Source organism: Echinops telfairi, unplaced genomic scaffold, assembly GCF_000313985.2.
Source record: "Echinops telfairi isolate 266 unplaced genomic scaffold, ASM31398v2 ScPeMD7_4;HRSCAF=17, whole genome shotgun sequence".
In the NCBI taxonomy this organism is placed as follows: Eukaryota; Metazoa; Chordata; class Mammalia; order Afrosoricida; family Tenrecidae; genus Echinops; species Echinops telfairi.
In genome coordinates, this window is record NW_022103900.1 from 52,185,780 (window position 1) to 52,213,391 (window position 27,612).

The 27,612-nt window shown below is 39.4% G+C and overlaps 2 protein-coding genes across 2 annotated transcripts in view; both read left to right on the forward strand.

Annotated features, from left to right (window-relative positions):
• The window catches only part of ZRANB3 (zinc finger RANBP2-type containing 3), a 259,543-nt gene that overhangs the window by 193,082 nt on the left and 38,849 nt on the right, over window positions 1-27,612 (forward strand). Inside the window, exons 11-13 of the mRNA XM_030887987.2 lie at window positions 4,449-4,628; window positions 5,404-5,556; window positions 26,387-26,801. Of these exons, the coding sequence (XP_030743847.1) occupies window positions 4,449-4,628; window positions 5,404-5,556; window positions 26,387-26,801 (748 nt within the window). The remainder of the gene's footprint in view (window positions 1-4,448; window positions 4,629-5,403; window positions 5,557-26,386; window positions 26,802-27,612) is intronic.
• On the forward strand, window positions 14,393-14,671 carry LOC105978736 (60S ribosomal protein L37a-like). The gene has a single exon (XM_013004988.1). The coding sequence runs from the start codon at window positions 14,393-14,395 to the stop codon at window positions 14,669-14,671; it is 279 nt and encodes a 92-aa protein (XP_012860442.1).

Consider the following 27,612-nt stretch of genomic DNA (forward strand, 5'->3'; position numbering starts at 1 on the left):
ATAAATATATTAAATTATCAGCAATTTGGTTTTATCTCTCTAGAGAACCCTGTCTGACACACCAACTCTGACTCATAGCCACCCTATAAGACAGAGTAGAACTGTGAGTTTCCAAGACTGTAAGTCTTTACAGAAATAGAAAGCTTCGTGGAGGGAGGTGGTGTGGAAAGGGGTAACCGGTCACAAGGATCTACATATAACCTCCTCCCTGCAGGATAGACAACAGAAAAATGGGTGAAGGGAGATGTCGTACAGTGTTAAGATATGACAAAATGATAATTTATAAATTATCAAGGGTTCATGAGGGAGGGAGGAACAGAGAGGGAGAGGGAAAACGAGGAGATAGTATCAAGGGCTCAAACAGAAAGCAAATGTTTTGAGCATGATGATGGCAACAAATGTACAAATGTGCTTGACACAATGGATGGATGTATGGATTGTGATAAGAGTTACATGAGTCCCCAATAAAATGATTTTTAAAAGAAGGAAATAGAAAGCTTCATCTTTCTCTTTAAGGAAAATCTGAGAGTGCCCTAATAAAAGATCTTTGAAAATTAAGCATGTATAGGATACTCTGATTTTAGTCAAGACTGTAATAACTGCAGGCCTTGTACAGGTATAAGTCAAAAAGTTTTGCTGCAAAATCATAGAAATCTCTATTAAACAAAAATATCAAAATATTTGTTTGGAAGCTATTGTTTCACAACATATCCCCCACCTAGGTCTACACATTTCTGAAGGGGAAATTTCCATCTCTCCAACCCTTACTTGAAAAATTAGATACTCTTCAATTTGTTTAAATAGTTTTATTGCCATATAATTCACAAACCATACAATTCAGTAGTTCAGCCATATTGAGAAGAGTGTACAATCAACACCACAATCAGTTTTAGAACATTTCTTCATTCTTCTACTCATTGTTATTAGCTTTCCATCTCCTCCCAAACTCCCCTCCTTTACCCGAAAGAATCATTAGTGCAGTTACTGTCACTATAGATTTACCTATCCTGGATTTCATATACAGGAAACCATTCTAAAATGAAAAAAGCTAACAGCAAGAAATAAAATAGAAAAACCTCAATTGGAAAGAAAGCAGGAAGTATTAAAAACTAGAACAAATTAAAAATGAGTCAAAAGACATTGAGCCTCTACTGAAGTACTCCCTTAATTCAAGAAAACTTTGTTCTAATAACCCTGCATTCTGTGATGCTCACCTTCCCGACAATATCACTGAAGACAAAATAGGTGCATAGCAAATGTGGTGAAGAAAGCTGATGGTACCGGGCTATCAAAAGATATAGCACCTGGGGTCTTAAAGGCTTGAAGGTAAACAAATTACCATCTCGGTCAGAAGCAACAAAGCCAACATGAAAGAAGCACACCAGCCTGTGTGACCAAGAGGTGTCGAAGGGATCAAATATCAGGCATCAAAGACCCAGAACAAAAAATCATATCAATATGAATGAGGGGGAATGCAGAGTGGAGACCCAAAGTCCATCTGTCAACAGTTGGACATCTCCTTAAAGAAGGGTCACACGGAAGAGGCGAGCCAGTCAGGGTGTAGTATAGCCCCGATTAAACATACTACTTTGCTCTAGTTCTTTAATGCTTACCCACCCCCTCCCAATATCAGGATCCCAATTCTACCTTAGAAATCCAGCTAGACCAGAGCATGCACAAGGATACAAAGAAGAGCGGGAAACACAGGGAACCCAGGACAGAGAAACCCCTCAGGACCAATAATGAGAGTAAAGATACCAGAAGGGGAAGGTGGGGGGAGAAAGAAAGGGAGAACTGATCACAATGATCTACATATAACCCCCTCCCTGGGGGATAGACAAAAGAAAAATGGGTGAAGGGAGACATCGGTCAGTGTAAGACATGAAGAAAAAAATAATTTATAAGTTTATAAATTATCAAGGGTTCATGGGAGAGGGAGGTAAGGATGAAGAGTTGATACTTAGGGCTCAAGTAGAAAGAAAATGTTTTGAAAATGATGATGGCAGTAAATATACAAATATGCTTGTCACAGTGGATGGATGTATGGATTGTGATGAGCTGTATGAGCCCCCAATAAAATGAATTTTAATAAAATGGGCCAAAAGGGATGATATGACATTAAATTCTAAACTAATTGCATATTCAGTAATCCACTTTCCAAAGCCTTGTGCATGATAGTAAGACTATTCACATCCCTAGTCTGTGGTCAGAGGAAATTCACCAGAAGTTTAATCCACATTTTTTCCCTTTTTTCTTTTTTAACTGAAACAACTTTTAAATGAGTCAAAGGGGAGATCAAATGATGTTATTACATTTTAACCCAACTACATCTGCCATAATGGACTTTACAATGTTCTCTGATTACAGGGCTATTCGCATCCCTCCACAATGGTCAGAGGGAACTCACTGGCTTAGTCCATGTGTGGGCCCTGCAAATGAGTTTTGGCTTCCACTGTAATCCATAGACTTTTGCAAACCAAAAGTCTGATACCATTCCCGCCTTCAGATTTGGATTTTATTATTTATAATCCTTGGATCACAAAAGCTGGTGTGCTTCTTCCAAGAGGACTTAGTCAACCTCATGCTCTTTGATATTTTTACACCACTTCAAAATGACGGTTTTGGCATCCTAAAGGCAGACAAACTGTGTTCCCTTTTAATATCATTTGAGTTTGGGGGAACAAAAAGAAGTCTAAAGGAGCAAGATCAGGGCTATAGATGGATGTAGTAAGGTTTCTCAAAGGAATTGTTGTTGCATAAGGTACTCTCAAAGAATGAGCAGGGTGGGTGCATTGTCATAATAGAGAAAAATCCCTCAGGGCAACTTTCCTGGTCTTTTTCTCATCATTGCAGCTCGGTTTTCATTTTAAGACTTCTTCCTAATAGGACCCTGTAATCATCCTGTGCTTGTCACAATATATATATATATGCCTGTTTGAGATTCCCAATAACAGTAACCATAAACTTCTGAACTGAACTCTTGCCCTTGACGTAAAATAACCCCTTGGATCTCCTCGAAAGCCACTGAAAGCACCTTAAGAGACTGAGACAAGTATTACTGAGAAAACTTGTCTGCAGCCAGACACTAATCACACAGACAGGTTTCAGCATATTTTGTTTGGAATAAAACCATGTGTGTATGAACTTGAACCCTTTCACATACTTTTTAAACTTAAGTAAAATTCAAAACTCCTACACCTGAAGACTATAATGTTTTTATAGCAATAAAGGAAAACAGAAAAGGCATTGTTCTTGCTAAGCTAAGTGTCTCATTGTTATTTAGCAGCTCTTGGAATGGCTTGATCATGTCAGCACGCTCGCTTTCTGCTCTTGAGTTGGCATAGGATGTGTACAGCCCACTTACAACTGAACTGCGTAAATATATCTCATTTTGCCAGCATTATCTCAAATACTTCATGGAGCTACCTCCCACAAATTGCAACACAGTTTAATGTGGTGGTGGTTTGATTATCGCCATCGTTTTATTACATCTTATTTCTGTCCCAAAGTAACTGATTTTCAGTGTATTTTCCAGCTTGAGCAATAGTACCTCCATTTAATGAATGCTAGTATGACATTGTTAGATGATATGAAAACATTTTATGTTAACAACAGCAGTGCATATCAAACTAGCACAGTCATCACAAAAGCCACTCACAGAAGTTCCTGTGCATGTCAACAACATCCTCTCAGGGGATGGTGGGTATTTCTATCAACCAGCTAGCATCATGAACTACTGTGTTACAATAGCATAAGCATGGTTTATAAGTCACTCCGATTTCTAGCCTTAAAGTCACATATTTCCTGGTAGTTTTAATTTGAGGCAATATCCAGAATTTCATACATTGATTATAAAATAAGACTTAGTATTTTTAATGTCACATTATCGCATTATGCAGTTCTACAAACAGTTTACAACTACACTAGAGATATATTGAGATATAAATCAGTACACTTGAGAGTCTTCAGGGTGCATCATGAGAATTTCATAGCAAGAAAACCTGACTGAAGATATAATTTTCTTTCTTTGTAGCACAGTCATACAAATTAGATGAATAGAGTATGTCAAAGCTATCTGCCTAGTTGCTATGGATACCATGTATTAGACATTTTATTCTAGTTTATCATGTGTTTTATTAGATTTTCAAGTGTAATGTGAGCCCTCTCTAGTAGGGGATAAAGGGATTTTGTTCCTATAGCTCCATCAAGGTAACTTTTGAAATCTTGAAATACTTGTCAGATGAGTTTGTATAGTTCACCTGACTATTTTGCAAGTAGTCTACTTCACTTGCCTTCCATGAATTAATTTTTTCTTAATTTGGCCTAGAATGATAGACTGAATTGTTTTCAAGTCTTCCTGAATTCTCTCACCCAGCTAATGTATTTATGATGCTCTATTGCGTTCTCAGTTTATTTACATCTCCATTTCTTTGGTTTATTTTGTTTAGGGTTTAACATTTACTGCTGCAACTCATGTTGTATTTGCTGAGTTGTACTGGGATCCTGGACATATAAAGCAAGCAGAAGACCGCGCTCATCGAATTGGACAGTGCAGTTCCGTGAATATTCATTACCTTATTGCAAATGGGACTCTAGACACCCTGATGTGGGGGATGTTGAATCGTAAGGTAAAGCTGGAATTTAAATCAAGTTACCAACTTACTCATTGTGACCCATAGCTTTCAAGAGTTAAGAGGCCGAGAGTTAGTGTTCTCAAAGAAATAATACTTAATTATCTGAAGATAATGATAGTAAAGATCAAGTTCAGAAAAAGCCTCAATTGGTGGTACTCTATCCTCTGTCCTCTGTAATAGGAACAATAAGAATGGGTAATGAATTAACATACATCCCAAATCCTCCTTTTACCCTTTTAGAATTATAAGGTCAGCTATCAAGAAATATAATGCTTTCAAGCCCCATGTCCTTTCTTTTATGTGAGAATGAACATTCTTTCAGAATGCTTCTTCGGTTCCTAACTAATTTTTGCCAGAGAACCTGTACCTCGACCCTAGACAAGATAGGAAGGATGCCCCTTGTTCTGCCCGTTATGTTTCCCCCACAATTTTGAGGGCACTTGAATGAGGAGTAGAGGCTGGTTTTCAAGCACAGGATAGGTAGTCAAAATGGCCAGTCATGCAAAGGTTACATTTCAAAGTATATATATAATAGAGTAAAGGTTTAGCATAACTTCTCTAGCTTGACCTTTGTTCATATTAAACATAGGAATCATTGGCTAGGTACTTGGGTTGTGATTTTGAATGATCGTATTACTAAAGCCCATAAAGGGTTGAAATAGTAAGATTTTCTTTATGGTAGCCTGTCACAGAAATGTAAAATCCAGTTACTATGTAGTAAATGTCACCAGTTAAAATGACAATGTAAAATTCATATGCTATTTTACAGGCTCAGGTGACAGGGACCACATTAAATGGCAGGAAGGAACAACTTCAGGCTGAAAACGGTGATAAGGAAAAGTGGGATTTCCTGCAGTTTGCGAAAGCTTGGACTCCGAATGAAAGTTCTGAAGAGCTCAGGAATGAAGTTTTGTTCACTCATGTAAGTTATGTGACCAATTCTCTTCTTCTTCTTCTTTTTAAACTATCTGGAGACTATACCTTTATGGGCTTTTGTTTTAAATAGCAACTCTCAATTATTCATGCGCCTGAAGAGAGACTGCATACAGCCTGGAAATGTCTTAAAATTAGACGATAACACTGATGTGGGCCACAACCCTGCTCCTTTCTCCCAACAGAGTTCTATCTTGGTTCTCTCTTTGGCTCGTAAACAAGTTGACTAGGATCCAACTTTCTGAAGGATGTATGAGAAACCATTTTTATGAACAGTGTATTCAATTTACCACAAAATATACAACCCATAAAGAAAAAGGTTGAGATCCTTGACTAGATGACAAAATTTTTAAATTGTTTTATGAAATATGCCTTGAATAAGATTCAATAAAGGTATTTGCATTGCAATGTCCAAAGTATATCAAGAACTTAAATCTGTGATTTGATCCTTTGACATCCTCTGAGTGACCTATTCCCAAAACCTTACCCCTAGTGAATGAGGTCAGATTGATACCTACCATTCAAATCCAGTACCACAACGCCCTTTGTTGTTGTTGTTAGGTACCATAGAGTCAGCTCTGACCCATATGCACAATAGCACAAAACCCCACACAGTCCTGCTTCGTCCTTATAATCCTTCCCACACTTGAGCCCGTTATTGCAGCCACTGTGTCAATCCAGCTCCTTAAGGGCGTTCATCTTTTTTGCTGCCCATCCACTTTATACCAAGCCTGATATCCTTGTCTAGGGACTTATCTCTCCTGACAACATGTCCAAAGTATTTAAGACGAAGTCTTGCCATCTTTGCCTCTAAGGGGCACTTTAGTCATACTTCGCCCAAGACAGATTTGTTTGTCCTTTTAGCAGTCCATGGTACTTTTAATATTCTTCTCCAGCATCACAATTCAAATGCAATTCTTCTTCAGTCTTCCTTATTCAATGTCCAACTTTCACATGCGAATGAGGCAATGAAAAATACCATGGCTTGGGTCAGGTACCTCAAAGTAACATTCTTGCTTTTCAATACTCTAAAAAAGTCTTGTGTAGCAGATTTACCCAACAGAGCATCTCTTTTGGTCTCTTGACTGCTGCTTCCATGAGCATTGCTTGTAGATCCAAGCAAGACAAAATCCTCTTCTCCATTTGTCATGATGTTACCTGTTGGCCCAGTTTCTTCATTACATTGAGTCGAAATCCATACTGAAGGCAGCAATCCTTGATCTTCATCAGCAAGAGCCTCAGTCACCCTTGTTTTCAGCCAGCAAGGTTGTCTCGTGTGTGGTGTACAGATGACCCAAGCTGCCATACACAGACCCTTCTTACCTGGTCTAACTATCTATACAAATATAAACATGTTTTCTTTTTCTCATCTACTTGAGCACAATTAGGCAATATCTAGTAAAGTTGAATGTGACATCTAACCATTTCATTGATAGGGATGTATTTCTTGTGTAAGGATGTATACACAAGGATGTTTATTGCATCATATCTGAAAGCAAAAAATTGGAAACAACCAAAATGTCTATCAAAGAGAATAGAAAATTTGCTATAAGATACTATTTAGAAGTTAACATGAATAAATTAGATTTATATCCACCAATGTGACCAGATCAATATACCGTATATACTCGTGTATATGCCGAGTTTTTCAGCATATTTTTTAATGCAGTTTTTGTGGTCAAATTAGGTGCTTCGGCTGATATTCAGGTCGGCTTATACTCGGGTTTACATGGTAGGTTGCTTCTGGGAGAGGAGTAAAATGGAATTAGGGCAGAGTGAAAATAGAATATCATATCAAAATAGAATATCATTCATAAAATGTTTTACTTTTTAAGTTTTATTTATTTTTAATAGAATCAAGTTAATATTACAATAATTTTGCTTGTAAATTTTCACTGTTGAGTGTATAGATGTATGCTAAATTCTCTATACCATTTTGTTTTTAAACCTCCTTTCCTCACAAGTGCTAGTTAGAGGTCTTATATAAGCCGAGAGAAAAATAAAATGATAGAGGAGCTTACAGCCCTTCAAACCATGTGCTTTTTTCCTAGCCCTTTGGGGCATTATGGCATAAGAGCTTTAGTTAATTTTAACTGAAAATTAACTTTATTGAAAAATGATCAAAAGTTATAGGAATAAAATGAAAGCCTATACTTTTTGTCATAATACAAAATTAAAACATTAATGTAAAGTTTACTTCCTTGAAAACATAAGCTGTTTATGTGGAATCTTATTAACATTTTAATATATTTTATTTTAGAATGCTAGTAAAATGTTTCTAGGATACTACAATTCCATTCTGTCAAATATTAGTTTTAAAATAGAAGGATTATTTGTAAGCAATTTACTTTTAATTCAAAAGTCTTTTCATCTTGGCAGTGTTTATTATATTTTACCCTACAAAAAATTCAATAGATGTTCTAAGTATTTGTCACTAAGACTGAGGTGTAGCTTTTCTTTCTCTAAAATTCTTCAAATGTACCTCAACCTGTGCTTGGGTTTCTTTTTTTCTTTTTTTGGTTTGGTTTTTTGTTTTGTTTTGTTTTGGGGGGGTTTCTTACTAAGATGGATATTAAGAATCTGAAACACAGCTCCGTACTTATATACTGGCTTATTGCTTTTAAAAGTTTATCTGAAGGGAAAAAATTATCTGTATTGAGCCAATTTTCAAAACACCTTTGCAAAACTTTGTTTCCCTGAGTTAGGTCTGTACCTTTCATAGTGTTGTGCATCTTGCAGTTTTTTGATGCATATCCAGATGCATACACATACATATTGTGTAAGCAGGAGTCTTCATATACAGACTGCTTTGCCATGTCTTTTATGACCAGATGGGAAATGTGCTTTGAATGACTTTGGGTTAATACCCCCTCTTTTTCATACTCTACAGTTATACTACCAGCTTCATGTATTTGAAGAAATGTCCAATTTGTTGGGAGATTCTAAGAAATTTAGTCTACTAAAGAACATATTTTTCTCCTGAATGTTGACAAAGTTTCATTATTTTTTGTAGGAATTTTTGGTTTATACTGGTTTTTTTTCTAAATATATACAAAAGCTTTTGAAAAAAATTTATCCTACAATTTGTCATTTTTAGGATAGTTCCAATTTTGTCAAATAAGCTTCTCAAACTAATCAAACTTACCAATTGTTGTCAAAGGCTTGTTGAACTAAATGAAAAAAAAAAAAAAAGCATCTTTCACTAAAGTGTTTTATAACAGTTCTTCTTGAATGATTTTTAACAGCTCATGAATGTTTCTAGAGTGTCCGCATTTTCAGGCCAGTTTATTTTATCTGTGTCCCGCTCCCTGCTGTTTGTTACAGGTGGTGGGAAATAGGGCAGAGAGGAAGGCCCTTCCCCTGTAGGAAGAATGCACTGTGTGTTAGTCAGTACTCTCAGCCCTGAGAAGGGGAGACTGTGAGGCTAAAGGAAGATCAAACCTTGGAGTAAAGACAAAGCCTAAAGAGCCAAAAAAAAAGGGACAACCTGACAAAGGAAGAGAGCCAGGCATCACGAGCACCCTAGATCCCAAGTGCCTCTTAATCGTGACCTTCCCAAACTATCACATTGAAAATGTGAACTTGGTAAAAGACTTTCAGAAAACCAATGAATTTAATAAACTTTACTAATTGATCTTCAGTGAATAAGGATCAAAATAAATTGATTTTTAGCACATTGGTTACTGGGCAAGTAAGTCACGCATGTGGATTTTTACTAAATTGGGTTCTATGAGTTGATCCCTGGTGGTAGTATGCTTAAGTGTTGGGCTGCAATCCAGATGGTCGGCAGTTCAGAACCACCAGCAGTTCTGTGGGAGAAAGACTGGGCTTTCTGCTCCCATGGACACTTACTATGAGTCGGCATTGACTCGATGGCAGTGAGTTTGGAGCTTGAGTTTGTTCGACTCATAGCAAACCCTATGTGCCACAGTACTGAACACTCCCCAGTCCTGCACCATCCTCACCTTCTTGCGATGTTCGAGCCCATTGATGCAACCCCTATGCCAATCTATCTTGTTGTGGGTCTTCGTCTTTTTCACTGACCCCCTTCTTGATCAAGGATGATAGCTTTTTGCAGGGACTGGTCTATCCTGATCATGTGTCCAAGGTATGTGAGGCAGTCTAACCACCACCCTCTCTTCTAAGGATTTATTCTCTTCATTCTGTTGCATTTGTTTATCTGTTTATTTAATATTCTTTCCCAACACCGTAACTCTAAAGTACCAGTTCTTCAATCTTCCTTATTCTTTGTCCAGATTTCACATACACATGAGATGATGGAAATTATGATGGCATCGGTGAGGTACATTGCAGTCTTCAAAGTGACATCTTTGCTTTTTAACACTTTAAAGAGATCTTTTACGCCACTTGTCTGCCAATTTGTATTGGCTTGCACGTTGCTATAATACTGGAAGCTATGCCACTGGTATTTCAAATATCAGCAAGGTCACCCAAGGTAAACAGTTTTCAGCAGAGCTTCCACACTAAGAACGCAGTATGAAGAAAGAATGGGCTTCTGAGGAATTCGCCCCTGAAAACCTTATGAATAGCAGCAGAACATTGTCAGAGATAATGCCAGAAGACGAGCCCCTCTGGTCAAAAGGCACTCAAAATAAGACAGAGGAAAAGCTGCCTTCTCATAATGATATGAACAGAGTAAGTTTTCAGGACATTATTTACTAATAGGACATGCCTCAAAATTAGAAGAAACAACCGAAAACATCTATTAATAATTGGAACTTAGACTGTATGCAATATGAATCTAGCAAAAAAATGGAAACTGTGAAAAAATGAAGTAGACCACATAAAGATTGACATCTTGAGCATTAGTGAGCTAGAATGGACTGACATTGGCCATTTTGAATCAGACCATCATGGTTTACTCTGCCAGGAACGAAACAATCGAGGTGTGCCGTGGCATTCATCATCAAAAAGGACATTTCAAGTTCTATCTAGAAATACAGTGCTGTGTGTGATAAGATAATTCTATCTTTATTCATCAAGCCCGAAAGCTAATGAAAAAGAAATTGATGAATTTTACCATCTTTGGTCTGATATTGGTCAAACCTGCCATCAAGATGCATTGGTAATAATTGGCTATTGGAAACAAAGAAGAAGAAAGAGTAGTTGGAAACTCTAGCCTTGGTGATAGAAATGAAGACAGAGATTTTATGATAGGATTTTGCAAGACCAATGACTTCTTCAATACCAATACCCTTTTCAAAAACACAAACAACGACCATACACATGGACTTCTCCAGGTGGAATATACAGAAATCAAATTGATTACATCTGAGGGAAGAGACCAAGGAGGAACTCAACAAAATACCAAAATGATGCCAGGGGCCAACTGGAACAGATCATCAGTTGCCCATAAGGAAGTTCAAATTGAAGTTGAAGAAAATTAAAACTAGTCCACAAGAGCCAAAATACAACCCTGCCTCTATTCTATCTGCATTTTGAGAACATCCCAAGGACAGATTTGCTATGAACACTAATGACAGAAGACCTGATGAGATGGTAGGCAGTCACACTGCTTTGACTTTGTTGCTACTACTGCTGCCCTTCAGAAGTCTGCCAGGACCCTTCTTCTTGATACAGAAGACTGGATTACTATCAGTACTCAGGAGTACCACACCTTATCAAAGCAGTGTGGTTATCTCACATCTCTCAGTGGGTCATAATGGATTGTTTTCTACTTGGGTCAAAATACAATCAGCAACAGGTTTGGTTGCTATCCAGTGGGTATGAAGCCATCATTTACAACAGCGATTACTCATCCAGTATTTACTGAACTGTTTTGAGCCAGCCCAAAGTCCTAGAGTTAACACATAGTGGGTCATCAACACATGTTTATGCAATAAATAGAACCCTGAAGCACTTCAATTCCATTTAGCCAGTGTTTCTAGGCTATGCTATGTATGACATGCAGGACAGTAAAAAATCACTTATTATGTAAACATTTATGGAGAAAGACAAGACTTTCTACTCCCATAAGGAGTTACAATCTTGGAAACCCACTGGAGCAACTCTCCCCTGCTATATAGGGCTACTATAAGTGGGAATCAACTCAGTGGAGTGAGAGAGATATGAAAAGAGAAGCATAATGGGTTATGAATTGGATTGCTAACTGCATGGTCAACAGTTCAAATCAACCAGCTGCTCCAAGGGAGAAAGTTAGTTATATGAAAAGTAAATCAAAATCACAATGAATTACTACTTCACACATACCCCAAGATCAAACAAGTCCGTTCTGACTCATGGCAACCCTACAGGACAAGGTAGAACTGCCCGCGATGGTTTCCAAGACTATAACTCTTTCTGGGAGTAGAATACCTCATCTTCTCCCGCAGAGATGATTAGGCTTTTGCAAGACCAACGACTTCTTCAACACCAATACCCTTTTCGAAAACACAAACAATGACCATACACATGGACTTCTCCAGGTGGAATATACAGAAATCAAATTGATTATATCTGAGGGAAGAGACTAAGGAGAAACTCGATAAAATACCAAAATGATGCCAGGGGCCAACTGTGGTTTCAAACTGCTAACCTTGTGGATAGCAGCCCAACATTTCTGGTGGGAATGTAAAACAGCACAACCACTGGAGAAAACTGTCTGGCAGCTCCTCAAAAGATTAACTATTAAAAAAAATATCAACTATATTTATGATGTGTTATAGTAGCTCCACATGTAGACAGTTGAAAAAACATGCTCATACCAGTATAATTCATAATAATGAACCCAAAATATTAATCAACTGATAAATGAATTAAAGAATCATGGTAGAGCCTTTCAATGGAATATTAATCAGCTATAAAGAGGAGTGAGGTACTGATAACGCTTCAACATGGATGAAGCTTAAAATCATTAGTTTGTGAACGAAGTCAGATTCTACAGGCCATATACAAGGGCAGCTCTAAAGCACTGATACAAAATAATAGAAATCCAAATTAAACAAAAATATCAAAGTATAAAGCTATTGTTTGTCAACATCTAGGTTTATACATTTCTGAAGGTGATGTTTCTATCTCTCTAACCCTTCCCTCCCTAATTTATACCACATCAAAATGACGGGCATCCTTGAGGGATTCCAACTGTGTTCCTTTTCATTGTTCCTTCAATTTTGGGAACAAAAAGAAATCTGAAGGCTCAGGATTGATGCTGTAGGCTGAATGGACAAGGTTTCCCAGGAAAATTCTCAAAAGGTATCCCTTGCTACCCTTGATGAATGAACAGATACATTGTCATGTGTAGAAGAAATTCCTTAGAACAGTTTTCCTGGCCTTTTTCTCACCATTGCAGTTTTCCATTCTCTTAAAACTTCTTCAAAATAGGTCCCTCTGTTGGTTGAGGTGATGGCACACTAGGCAGGCCATGATTCTCAGTGTAATAAGTCATCCCCCAGGAGGAGATCTGTTATCAGTAGCTCTGATCTAGAAAATGATCTAGAAAATGACAAAGCTCTCTTGCCTTTTACTGGATCTGGATTGTACACATCTGGCTCAATATCATCCAACTTCTGGTTCTTTATACCTCAGCCATCAGCCTACCAATCCTGAGAATCATTAACCTCTGCAGCCTATGAATCAGCAACTGACCATCTTACCTATTGATGTAGATTCATTCACCTATATAGCTAACAGCCTGCTGTGTGCTAATCTTGGCTTCATTAGCTCCTATAGCTACATGAGGCAAGAGAAGCCTCCAACCTGACATCTGATCCATGAAGGGAACTTGCCAGCCTCTACAACCACATGATCTACTGCCTAGATAAATTGTTATACATATAATGGGGCTTCAAAATGTTTGGGGGTGGGGGGGAGAGATGAATGGATTTTTTCCCCCCATAAGCCTTCTCCCTCTTAAGTGTACTGACTTTGCTTCTTTAGAGAACCTAGCCAAAGATGACCCCTGTGATCATCCTATATTCTTTGAGAAAATTATCAAGATTACCCCCTTTGGACCTTCTGAGCTGGCATCTCAGCCTTGAATTAATTAGTCTTTTAAGTCTTCCCAGCCTTCCTTAAATGCTTGAGCCACCCTAAAGCTGATGTAGCATTCTCATAAACTTGTTGACAGCTTTAATAATTTGGGATGATGTCTACTTAATTTTTAATTTTATTTTAGCCCTCATCTCAGAATTTGTGTGCATATGTGTGTTTTCACAAAAGTAACCTTTTTTTTCCCCAAGACAGCCTAATAAGGCTAATACTGATACATTATTGATAGAACCTGTCTAAAACTCTTCACTAATCAGAGAATCATGTTTAACAGGTGTTTTAATTGGAATATGAACTAGCCTCACATCCTAATGGGTCCTAAGGGACAGTTGTGTAGTTGAAAGGAAGAAAGAAAGACAAAAATTTTGGGATGCTCACCTCCATGGTATCAGAAACCAGGTCCAGGAAAGGAAAAAAAAATTCTCACATCAACTTATATGGTCTCAGGCATGCACGTTCCCTAGTTACAGGTAATCACATATTAACAAAGTGGGCTGTACCCTAACCCTAGAGATCCCTGAGTTCATTGGAGGAGTAACCTAACACCAATGCTGGTGGCAGGTCAGAGTTAGTGACTGTCCCCTGAGCAGGGAGAGCAATGGCTGCCCCTACAGATACAGGTGATGGCCTCATAGCAGTCAACTATGTACTTCTGAGAGGTAACTTTAAGGTAGCATTAATATCAGAGGATATTGTGGTGATTAATCTTAATTATGAGATTGTTATTGAGACTCACCCAGAACCCTGGCCTCCCAGGCTTCTTAAATATGGCAATAAAGAATTTGTCGTTCTCTGGCTCAGGGCTAGTTTGCAGCAAGATGGCCAAACGCACCCAGAAGGTCGGGATCGTGGGCAAATACAGGACCTGTTACAGTGCCTCCCTCAGGAAAATGGTGAAGAAAACCGAAATCAGCCAACATGCCAAGTACACTTGCTCCTTCTGCGGCAAAACCAAGATGAAGAGACGCGCTCTGGGCATCTGGCACTGCGGTTTCTGCGTGAAGACAGCAGCTGGTGGAGCCTGGACCTACAATACCACGTCTGCCGTCACAGTCAAGTCTGCCATCAGAAGACGGAAAGAATTGAAAGACCAGTAGAAGCTCCACTATCCGAAACCTCTATGGCCTGAAATAAATGGGTTAATTTGTGTAATGAAAAAAAACCCAAAAAACACCAGCCTGTGTGACAAGCTGTCAAAGGGATCAGGTATCAAGCATCAAAGAACAAAAAATCATATTGTAAATGTGATGAGTAGAGACTCAAAGCCCATCAGTAGGCAACTGGACACCCCCTTACTGAAGGGTTGTGGGGAGGAGACGAGCCAGTCAGGGTGCAGGATAGCAATGATGAAACATATAACTTTCCTTTAGTTCTTAAATGCTTCCTCCCCACCACTATCATGATCCCAATTCTACCTTACAAATCTGGCTAGACCAGAGGATGTACACTGGTGCAGATAGCAACTGGAAACACAGGGAAGCCAAGACAGATGACTCCTTTAGGACCAGTGGTGAGAGTGGCAATGCCTGGTGGGTAGAGGGAATGTGGGGTAGAAAGGGGGAACCGATTACAAGAATCTACGCATAGCCTCCTCCCTGGGGGATGGACAGCAGAGAAGAGGGCGGGGGGAGCATCGGGCAGTGTAACATATGACAAAATAATAATAATTTATGAATTATGAAGGGTTCATGGGGGAGGGAAGGGGGAAATGAGTAGCCAATATTAAGGGCTTAAGGAGAAGGCAAATGTTTTGAGAATGGTGATGGCAACAAATGTAGATAATGTAGATATGTGCTTGACACAATGGATGTATGTATGGATTGTGATAAGAATTGTATGAACCCCCAATAAAATGATTTAAAAAAATAAAGATACTGATAATGATTTAAAAAAAAAAGAATTTGTCAGCTTACACTCTCTCCCCAGTCCTGTTTCCCACAGAACCCAGTATCAATACTTTTAGATTACCCTCATACTGTGTGATTTCACCTATGTCCACAATAGGTAAAATCTGTAGAGACATAAACTAGTCAACCGCTGCCATGGAGTGGAAAAAAGGGAGGAGGATTGAGAAATGACTGCTTATTGGGTACTGGGTTTCTTTTGGGAAGTGTTGAACATGTTTTATAATTAAATAGTGGTGATGGATGCACTGCTCTGAATATACTTTTTAAAAACCATGCAATTTGGATGCTTTGAAAGAAGTTTATGAGAATTGTTTCTTAATAAAACCGAAATTAATCATCATAAAAAGACTATGGTTCTGAGCTTGCCACAGTCCAGAAAACAGCTAAGCTTCTTTTGGTGTTACTCTTCTGTTGGGACAGGCCATTGTAAACACAGCATTATCATGCATGAGAGGGGAGCTATGGAAACCATGCTCCAGGACAAGGCACAGAATCACTGCCTGGAGTGTGCAGGAGTTTTTCTATTAAGATACATTGGGACTGGATTGGGAAGGGTGTGTTCAAAAGAAGTGCGCTATTTCAGTCCGAGAAAAACAGCCAAAGTAGAGTGAGGTGGCCATGTTCTGGATATGCAAAGCCCATGGGGGTATTGAGCATAGGGCGCATGAGAAGTGAGGCCTGAGAGAAAACACCTGGTCAGTTAGGGAGGAGCCACACATGCTACGCTAAGAAGTGGGACTGTATCTTGGAAGCAGTGTAGTTAATGCCCTCAGAGGTTTTTAAGTGGATCCAGGACATGACCAGATTTCCATTTTCCATCAGTATTCCTAGTGTCTGTGTAGAAATGAATAGGAAGGAGAAAGACAGGGGTTCTTGGAAAAAAATACTGTGTCATTTTTGCCCTCCCGCCCATCCAGTTTCTGCTTATACTGAAGAAATAGTCTGCCTCTCATCTCTCTCAGGGCTTCTTTCCCTGCCCCAGAAAGAAGGATTTATTCATTGATATTTCAGAGCCTGAGAAATTGCTTCGACTGTAGGTTACCAGCACATAACCAGGGAAGAGTCAAGAGATATCGTCATGGTGGGAAGATTATTGACTTACAGGCAAAGGGAAGTGGTTCATTTAGATCATCTTGAGTTTGTGGTCCCTCCAAACCATTCAGATGTCCAACAGGCTTTTGAAAGCTCAAACCTTCCTTGAGTTTACAAAAGAGAAACTTGGGTGCCCACTAGAAATTGGTCAATTTGTTTAATCCTGAGTCATAGCCAGTGAGCTACATTCTATTATGTAACACTTCACTGGAAGTTCTAATCGTCCCGTTGAAAGAGACCACAATTCCCAAAGACCTTTAATAAGAAAGGCATTTTCTTTGTTGCCACTTTGTTTTTTTAACCACCATGCTGTTTTATTTGTTTCTGTGCCTGCAGAGGAAAACTTGCTGTGTCTAAAAGTACATCATTGTCAAAATTTTATTTAGCTACATGGCAATGGATTCCTTGCAAAGTCTGAAAAAATTACTGGACTAGCACTAGGCCTGGAAGTGCTTCATTGTTTTTTATTAGTTTTACTCGATTTCCCTTTCCTCTCCTTCAGTTTATGATAACTGACTTTTAATCCTGTCATCATGTTGAGGTGATTTGTCTCTAAAGACCAGGGTTTGTTGACCGTGGTACAAAGCAGCAAATATATTATGTCTCTCTTTTGGATAAAAGCACTTTTTTTTTTCCTGAATCTTTTGGATAAAAACACATTTTGCCATCTTAAGTACTTTGCAGGCTTTATTCCCAGTACTTCTCATCAAAGGCAATATTTTTCTTTTGTTCTCCAAAAGCAATATTGAACCAAAAAGTGGGAGGAACAGGAGGAGCAGTACATTACCTGAGTGTGAGCTCTATAATGTAGGAAAGGAATATATTCTTCTAGCTCTACATTTCTTATGATATGAAATGTTGACTTAACTATTTCTCAAATATGCTTCGTGATTTAAAAAAATACACTTAAGTTCGTATCATTCCTCTTCTTTAGAAATACTTGCATTTGGGTTTCTTATTTATTAAAGCATTGAAAGTTATCTGACATATGTAGTCCATTAAATTAAGGGTCATGATGACTTGGGATATTTGTCAATGCATTACTCTAGAGTCTTTACTAAATTTAAAAATTTAGAGAAGTTGTCTTGAAAGACAAAAGGCTTTTTAGCTCTCTTACTATTAACTATAAAACCTTTACTGGTCTATGAAATTCTTTGTCTTTTGTCTTCTTGTATGCCTTGACTATCAACAAATGCCAATAACGTCAGCAATGTTAGTTGTTGTAAACATACATTGCTGCTCTGGATATTTTACTTTCAGTATGGCTGTTGTCATTGGAGGATTCTGGTAACTTTTGGTGAAACAAAACCATATTGTTGCCAATGGGTTGAGGCCATTTTACTGATAAATCTAACATTTTTAAGAAAATTAAGGCATTTATTTGAAAAGCATTTGCTTATCAATGGTTTCTTTTTTATCATTTTATTGGGAGTTCATACAACTCTTATCACAAGCCATACATACATCAATTGTGTAAAGCACATTTGTACATTCATCGCCCTCATCATTCTCAAAACATTTGCTCTCCACTTAAGCCCCTGGCATCAGCTCCTCATTTTTCCCCTCCCTCCCCGCTCCCCCCTCCCTCATGAACCCTTGATAATGCCAATGATTTCCTAATACCTGTTTCTTTACTTTTTAATAAATCATTTTATTCAGGGCTCTTACAGCTCTTATAACAATCCATACATCAATTGTATCAAGCACATTTGTATATATGTTGCCATCATCATTTCCAAACATTTTCTTTCTACTTAAGCCCTTGGTATCAGCTCCAGTTTTTCCCCTCCTTCCCCCACCCTCCTACTCTCATGACCCCTTGATAAATTATAAAGTATTAGTATTATTTTCATACCTTATATTGTCTGCTGTCTTCCTTCACCTACTTTCTATTGTTGGTCCCTTGCGGGGGGTGTGTGTTATACATCGGTCATTACGAATGGTTCCCCCTTTCTTCTCCCTTCTCCCCCAATCTTTTATTACTGTTCCTGAGGGGTTTATTTGTCCTGGGTTGTGTGTCAAGAGCTTTTATCTGTACTAGTGTATATGCTCCAGTCTGGCCAGATTTGTAAGGTAGAACTGGGTTCATGATAGTGAAGGGGAAGAAGCATTCAAGAACTAGAGGAATGTTGTGTTTCATTGGTGCTGTACTGCACCCTGACTGGCTCGTCCCTTCCTTGTGACCCCTCTGTGAGGGGAGGTCCAATTGTCGACAGATGGGCTTTGGGTCTCCACTCCAATCCGCCTCATTCCATCACTATGATTGTTTGTTTGGGCTCTTCTGATGCCTGATACTTGATCCTGTCAGCACCTCATGATCACACAGGCTGGTGTGCTTCTTCCATGTGGGTTTTGTTGTTTCCCTGCTATATGACCACTTGTTTAACTTCAAGCCTTTAAGACCTCAGATGCTATATCTTCTCACAGCCAGGCACCATCAACTTTGGTCACCACATTTGCTTATGCAGCCATTTTGACTTCCATGATCGGTCATGAAGGTAACACCTGTTGCTTAAACTTTTGAGATGTAGCCAATTAAGATAGCCCTTCTAGCCATAATTCCTTACACGATATATTATCAGTTCTAAACCCTGTGCCTATGGCTGTAATCCCATTTTGGAGGGAGCTCTCTGCTATGCTAATAAACAGTATTAAAGTAGGATTAAGTCTTGACCTTAGTAGAGAGTATGAACCAAGTCTAACCCTTTGTTTCCTTTGGGGAACAAAGGAAAGACATAAAATATACCTTCATCAAAGTCATTCTTCTGTGTATTAAAGTCATCTCAGAAGCACAAAGACATATACTAGGACCATTGGAAGTCGAGCAAGTTTGAGATCTCTTTCTAAAGCGGTGGGGACTGAGACTACCAGAGCCACCAGAGGATGCAGCATAGAGACTGTCAGACAGAGCAAAAGAGCTAGGTCAAGACCAGAGGCCCAGGCAAGGAGACCATGAGACTGAGTAGAGGAGCAGTGGGGGACTATGAGAGAGTAAGCCAGAGCAACAGGTGGGCTTCCTGGCCCTGGAAGTTAAAAGCAAATGGACCACATGGCTGAGAGGCCACTGATGTGGATCAATAACTGTATCCTTACGGTTTATTAACTCTGACTTGTAATCTGTTAACTGCTCCGAATTGCCCTCATAATGGTGAGTTTTATCTCTGAGGCCATTGCAGTGGATTATGGAACCAAGAATAGAAATAGAATGTGATTGGTGTCAGAATGGGTAGAGAAAGATGTAGCATGGAGGCATATGTGACCTCTGCCTCATGCCTGTCGGGAAGCCAAAAGAGGTCTCACCATGCCACTTTTTTTGAACATTTTAATTGGTGAAGCCAGTCCCCAGGTATGATGAGCAGTATTACCAACTCTACTAAGATGTATTCACTTTATTTAAAAATAATTTAAAGGAAGATAGATAAGTAGAAGCATCTTACTAATATATGAACATTTTGATTTACCAGTATATTTATTTCATTTCTGTGTCTTTAGATACTGATTTTTCATCAGTATCTTCTCAGAGGTTAATTTCCTCTGTTACTAACCTTTGAGAATATGGAGAGAATATAGAACTACATCCTAAAAAAATGTAGACATGATATGGGCAACATCTCTCATAGACATGAGTTCTTAACTTGGGATTTCACAGGCTTGATAAAGACCACCCACCAACCCCAAGTTAAGAACGCATATTCACGAATCACTCTCTGTGCCCATGAAACAGATACAGTTATCCTTGTTCATTGCCATCAAGTTGTTTCCAACGCATAGTAACCCTGTGCACATGACATCCTCTCATTGTTATGTTTGAGCTCATTGCTGCAGCCACTGTGTCAGTCCATATCTTTCATGGTCTTTTTGTTGCCTTCGATTTAACCGAGCATAATGTCCTCTTAACACGACCAGAGGATGTGAAACTAAGTCTTGACATCCTCGCTTCTAAAGAGCATTCTGGCTTTACTTCTAAGACAGCTTTGTTTATCATTAGTCATTGTCAGATTTTCCCTCGTGTTTTCTATTAGTCATAGTTGTGAAATGTCAAAAAGTTCTCATCAACCAACTTCCTGCCCAGTTACCTAGACGGTACCATCAAAAAATATAACTGATAATATCTGTCGGGGTTCTAGTTGATTACCTCAGAGGGAATCTTTATTTGTGTTAGACCATTCACTACCTGTGACACCAGTCATCATGGTATTACCCAAAGCCATTTACTGATTCATCTTGCCATTTCCTTTTTTTCTAAAATTATACTCTTATTACAACTTTTGGTTCTTGAAATTATATTAAATGATTATCTTTCCATTCACCCTCTCCTTTTCTGGGTTTTACATGACAAAGTCTTGATTTATTGTTCCCTAAATAGCATATGATTTCAAAAGAGCACCTACACTGATTACTGCAGTATGCTCTGAGTAAACCCCCACTGTAACAGGCATGCATCCACTTCTGATCACTACCAGTCACGGCCACTCTTCACTCAACCTTGCAGAAATAGTCAAAGAAATTTGCAGAAATTTGAAAATGTAGTTAGTTTCACTAAATTGTAGTGTGAAAATCTCGAATCAGCCAATGAAGTATTTTATATATATATAAATATATGTAAAATATATATTTTATATATATATATATACCCAATTTAAAAAAATACGTTTATTTAAGAGATCTCCTGGGAGCTGTGATGACTCAAGGCCCAGAAGTTAGCTGTTTTGAACTATTTTTCCAGTTTTTTTGTTTTGTTGGTCATGTTGCTTTTTGTTCCTTTTTAAAATCAAGATTAAATTGTTTTAATTTTTTGATGGAAAAGTAGAATTACGATGTCTTTAAAATCACAAAATCTATATACAATTATGCTTGATAGAATTGTATTATGGGTTTTTATCAGATATGTAAAAGCCTCCAATAAAATGATTAGTATTAAAAAAATCCAAATTCTTTCCAATATAGACTGGATCAAAAGATTCTGATTTTACACACACATCATGCAATATTAGTCACCCATGATTATATATTTTCTATATATGGCTATGCTGACCTCAGCTTGCTTTTTTGTTTGTTTTTTGCTCCTCAGTAAACATGAAAAATGTCTTCACAACTATATCTAGAAAGGAATAATTATTGCTTTCAAAACCTATCTAGAAAGAGAACCATGTGAGGGAAGAGGTAAAACACCAAGGAGTAAAGCAGATTAAGTGGAGACAAACTCTAATTCCCCTTCACCTGCTCAGCTTCCAGATCATTGGTGGCCCGTATTTTATCCTTGACACAGGAAATTGAAAACTCCCAGTGGAGACAGACCAGAGAACAAAATAGTCCCTGATGCTGCTGTAGGGAGGGAGGTCTCTACATGGAGCCACCATAAGCTTTTGATGAACTTTTTGTTTTGTTTTGTTTTGTTTTGCAGTGGAGGGGGTCTTATTTTTAAATATGAATGAACAGCAAAAGGCCAGCAAGCGTTGAGGGAAGCCTCTAGTGAAAAATAGGGGCCAAAGCATTCATGAAGGCTAAGAAAGTGATACAGAAGAAATAGGCAAATTTTTGTTTGTTTGTTGGTTGGTTGGTTTTTAAATCATTTTATTGGGGGCTTGTACAACTCTTATCACAATCCACACATATATCCATTGTGTCAAGCACATTTGTACATTCGTTACCCTCATCATTCTCAAAACATTTTCTTTCTACTTGAGCCCTTGATATCAGTTCCTCATTTTCCCCCCTTCCTCCCCTCCCTGCCTCCCTCATGAACCCTTGATAATTTGTAAATTGTTATTATTTTTGCATGTCTTACACTGACCGATATCTCCCTTCACCCACTTTTCTGTTGTCCGGCCCCCCAGGGAGGGGGTTACATGTAGATCATTGTGATTGGTTCCTCTTTGTTCCCCCACCTTACCCTTACCCTCCTGGTATCACTATTCTCCTTATTGGTCCTGAAGGTTTCATCTGCCCTGGATTCCCTGTGTTTCCAGTTCCTGTCTGTATCAATGTACATCTTCTGGTCTAGCTGGATTTGTAAGGTAGAATTGGGATCATGATAGTGGTGGGAAGGAAGCAGTAAAGAACTAGAAGAAAGTTGTATGTTTCATCAGTGCTATACTGCACTCTAACTGGCTCGTCTCGTCCCCGCGACTCTTCTGTAAGGGGATGTCCAGTTACCTACAGATGGGTCCTCACTCCACACTCCCCCTCATTCACAATGATATGATTTTTTTCAATTTGATACATTGAGGCAATGTTTTTTAAGTTGTAGAAACCTTAAAAACAAAAAATACTTATGTTAATATTCATAGAAAATATTGTACCCACAGCCAGGAAAAGAGAAAAATCAGAGAACAAAGGATATATCCACAGAAATCAAACTGTAATTCCAGAAATTCATAGTTCGGTAAAGAAGGAATGTACTGGGTTCTCTACAGAAGCAAAGCCAGTAGGGGTGTGTGTATGTGTGTGTGTGTGTGTGTGTGTGTGTGTGTGTGTGTGAGGTGTGTGTGTGTAAAATGTGTGTGTGTGTGTGTGTGTGTGTGTGTGTAAAATGGCTCTCGTATGTATAATTAGAAAAATCCACTTCAAATTCAGTTGGGTTTCAAGTCCATGGATTACATACATGGTAAGCTGGAGATTTCTCTGGACTTGAGACGTTTCCAGAACTGATGAACCCAAGGTCAGCAGAAAAACAGACTAGAGCAGTGGTTCTCAACCTTCCTCATGCTGTGACCCTTTCATTCAGTTCCTCATGTTTGTTGCTACTTCATCCAGTTCCTCATGTTTGTTGCTACTTCATCATTGTAATTTTGCTACTGTTATGAATTGGGTGAACTCTGAAAGACTCGGCTGACCCCCCAAGGGGGTCGCGACCCATAGGTTGAGAACCGCTCGACTAGAGGAAGATGAATCCAGGTTCTGCAGGACAGGCTTTTGGCTGAAGAGGCAAATGAATCCAAGATCAACAGGTCACGTGGCAGGCTGCTGATTGCTACCAGGATTACCAGGCAGTATGGTAGGCCATTGGCTCAAGTCCAATCAATCAGATCAATGAGCCAGATCCAGGATCCAGACCCAGGGAAAAATATTTTATTTTACTTGGATCTACAGCCAATACTCCTGAAAGTAACAATGAAGTCCAAGGGTGCACTGCACTCGACAAATTATTGCAAAAAACCTCTTTATAAAGTGTTATAAAACAAAATTGTTGCTTTGAGGATACATGGTGCACCTGACCTAAATCAAAATATTTCCAATTTCTTCTTTCAAAAGCTAGACAAAGCATAAGGAAGACTGAAGAAGATGCCTTGGGATTACAACATTGACAAAGAATATTGAATATAGCATGGACTGCCAGAAGAATGGAACCCTCTAGGAAGGTGTACTGCTAGTCTACTCCTGAGAAGTGATCATGATGAGACTTCATCTCACATATTTTGAACCTGCCCATCTGCCCAGAGGCCAGGGTGTCCCCAGCCCACCAGCAGGGGTGAGCAGAGGCTCCACCTGGCCGGTGCAGCCAGCCCTCTGAACGCTGTTCAGAGACCCTTCTCCAAGGAAAGCCTGCTCTGCAGCCATTGCTCCCAGGCCTGCTGCTTCCTTAATATGCAAAAGAGCTTAACTTTTCACTACCGTTGTACATGTGAAATGCTTAGTAGCAAGATAAGGGAAGAGAAGAGTAGGTATCGCAGTGCCTATCTTAGTTGTCGGTTGCTAATGAACAAATCACCCCAAACTTAGAGACTTAAAACAGAAACAGTCATGCACCACTTCTTCATCGTTTTTGTGGATGTCTCTTCAACCAGGGGGCAACTTATCATGGTTCAATCAGAAAATTGAAGGTTTGGGGCTGGAATACCTTAAGGCTGGTTCACTGGTGCCAGCAGTTGGTGCTGGCTATCACCTGGAAACCTGTCTCAGGCTTTCCACTGGAACTTGTACCTCATCTCTCCATGTGTTCTGACCTTCTAAGAGCAAGACTCCCAGGAGAGGGGCAAAGCACCTGGGAAAGTAGAAGTCCTGTTACCTGTAACTTCACCACTTGTGCTGCATTGGATTGAAGTGATTACAAGCATTCGCCTAGATCCAAGGAGAGGGATTTCAATGTCACTGTAAGAGGAGCATGTGACACACGATGAAAAGTGGTATGACTATCTTTGGAAAAGTAATTTGGCACAGTGTGCATTCAACCTCTACCTAATTCAGCTTCTAGCACAATGGCTATAAAATTAACTCCTGTTCATGTCATTTACCTACCCTGGTTGCTAACCAAATGTGATAAGTGCTCCTTTCCCCCTAATTATGAGACTGAGGTTTACACAGCGACAAGAAGATGAAAGACTTGAGAGAATGATGTAGCAGTTCTTAGAAAAAGGAAATTTTTCTTGAAAGCGAGATAATTGTTCAAATGTGTCTGTTGTGGCTGCTCTGAACGGGATCGCAGTAGGAGGTCCTTGGTAAGATGGAGGAGAATGTGGAACAAAATTCAAAATAAGTTTTGAAAGACTAGGTTTAGTGATGTGGCAGAGACATGTGGAATGCCCAGGACCATGACCCTCAGACACCCTTCATGCCTAGAACTGAGCTTGCCCCATGACTCAGCGTCCAGCTACTAGACAGGTCTCTGAGGTAAACAGGAGGCCCAGGATGCACACATGCCTGAGAACCATCAGTTCTATGACATCAAAAGGGTTTGTGCTGCATCTTCCCAGAGATAAAACTCAAGGCAAAAAGGGAGAGTGTCAATGGGCAAAGGGAAATGGTAAGCATGAGAAAGCCTTAGGAAGAGTGCTGTTACCGTATGGCATCTGCAGTCAAACATAACACAATATGTATAAGTTGTGGAATCAAAAACCAGTTTGCTCTGTAACTTTCACCCAACTCACATTTGAGAAGAAGAAGGGAAAAAATTTCATTAAAGAAGCTGTTTTAATTAATACCTTTGTGAAAAATGCTTCCAGGACAAAAGAATACTTTAATATGAATAACATCTCCGTGCTTAAGTTTAAGCTTGCCCGCTAACCAAAAAATCTGCAGTTCACACCCACCATCCACACTCCACAGGAGAAGGGTGTGGCTATTGGCTTCCCCAGAGATTTGCCACCAGGAAGCCCACAAGGCCAGTTCTACTCTGTCCCATGGGGTCCCTATGAGGCAGGGTGGGCTCAGTGGCAATGAAATGGATCTGGTTTTATTGCATTGTATTGCTACAGTAAAAGCTATGGAAGCCAAACCTGTGTAAGGCCTGACAGAGAAGGAAAATTCAAATACTTTCCACTGAAATGAGCTATAGAATAGTAGTAAGACTGCACCCAGGAAAACGTGCAAGACCTGGGAAAGGAAGGCAGTTCAGTTTCTGATGGTTCTGCTGAAGCTGGGGCATGAAAATATTTTCCTAGGCCCTTGAAATACTCAGAGGTACCGCTGGCTTCTTTCCCTGACACACGTTGACAGCATATAGTCTATAAGTAATGTATATTTTCAGTATGTAAGTACTCTCCCCAACATACCTCACCTCCTCACTAGCACTTCTGTTTCCTCATCTGAAACACGGGAGTGAATGCAGCACTGCCTCACAGAGCAAGTGTGAGGATTTGATGAGATGATGTATGTAAAGTTCTTGGTGCATAGTAATTGCTTTAGGAAGTATTGGCTATATTAACCGTGTTTTCTAGATACTCATACATGAAGAGTCATGACACTGAGTTCATTTCCAAAGAGGTATTTGAAGGGTAAAGGAACATGACTAATGAATATATTTTGTTAAGTTGCTTCATTTCCTAAGTACATAATAGAAGGCTTCTTAATTTCATAACTATGTGCTTTTTCTAGTTCGAAAAAGAGAAACAGCATGATATCCGATCATTTTTTTTGCCCAAAGTGAAGAAAAGACCGTCAGTGACCTCCTGTGATGACTCAAGGTCATTCCCCGAGAGATATGCTGAAGAGCGACCGGCTCCTAAAAGAACAGCCGCACGGTCTACCAGTGAATATGGAAGTGATCGCGGACCTGCCGTCAAAAGATTGAAATGGGTGGTGGTTGAGGACTCCTGCGGTGGCCAGGGGGCTAAGCCATTCCAGCCCAGGCAGATCACAGCGCCCCTCATGAAAGGTACCCCAGAGGCCAAGGCCCAGCCTGCCACCCCAGCCCTTCCTGGAGAGGGCTGGCAGTGTGGTTTCTGCACCTACATCAATAATCCAGTGTTACCTTATTGTGAAATATGTGAAAATCCTCAAGGCAGTGCTGGTGAGTACACGTGGGTGGCCATGGCGGCGGGGGTGGGGTGGGGGTGGGTGGGGGTGGGCTTCAGATCACTTGAGTAGCTACCCTGTCAGTTTGTTTCAGAGAATGACTACTGGTTTTAAAGATGCCTGTGACTCGGCACTGACTGTAGCTTTTAAACTAGAGGAAGAACTTCACATAGTGAAGAGTGTGAATTCATCCCCTTCTGGAATGTGAAAAGCTCCCAGCTCTGTTGAGAATGTGTACCCCAAGCGTCTGTAGCATGGCATTAGTTTGGCACAAATGGACATCTCTGATTAATGTCAGCAGGATCTGAATTCAGTGGGCAGGAATAGAATCTCTGTTGCTATGGCAACAAACATGCCTTTTAGACCTCTCTTCATTCCTCTAGATATTACTTGTTTTTTAAAAAAATTAAGCTTTTTGTTGTTACAATGATTTTCAATGTTGATGTAACCAAAGAATTCATTGTATCTTCTTTGGTAAATATACATTGTGCCTTTAAAAAAAAATTATTTTATTGGGGGCTCATACAACTCTTATCACAATGCATACATACATCAATTGTGTAAAGCACATTTGTACATTCATTGCCCTCATCATTCTCAAAATATCTGCTCTCCACTTAAGCCCTTGGCATCAGCTCCTCATTTTTCCCCCATCCTCCTGTTCTCCCCTCCCTCAAGAACCCTTGATAATTTATAAATTATTATTTCGTCATATCTTACACTGCCTGACATCTCCCCTCACCTACTCTTCTGTTGTCCATCCCCCAGGGAGGAGGTTATATGTAGATCCTGTAATCGGTTCCCCC

What these genes read in the sequence shown, in the direction of transcription:
- LOC105978736 (XM_013004988.1), top strand. Translation starts at nt 14,393, where the DNA reads ATGGCCAAACGCACCCAGAAGGTCGGGATCGTGGGCAAATACAGGACC.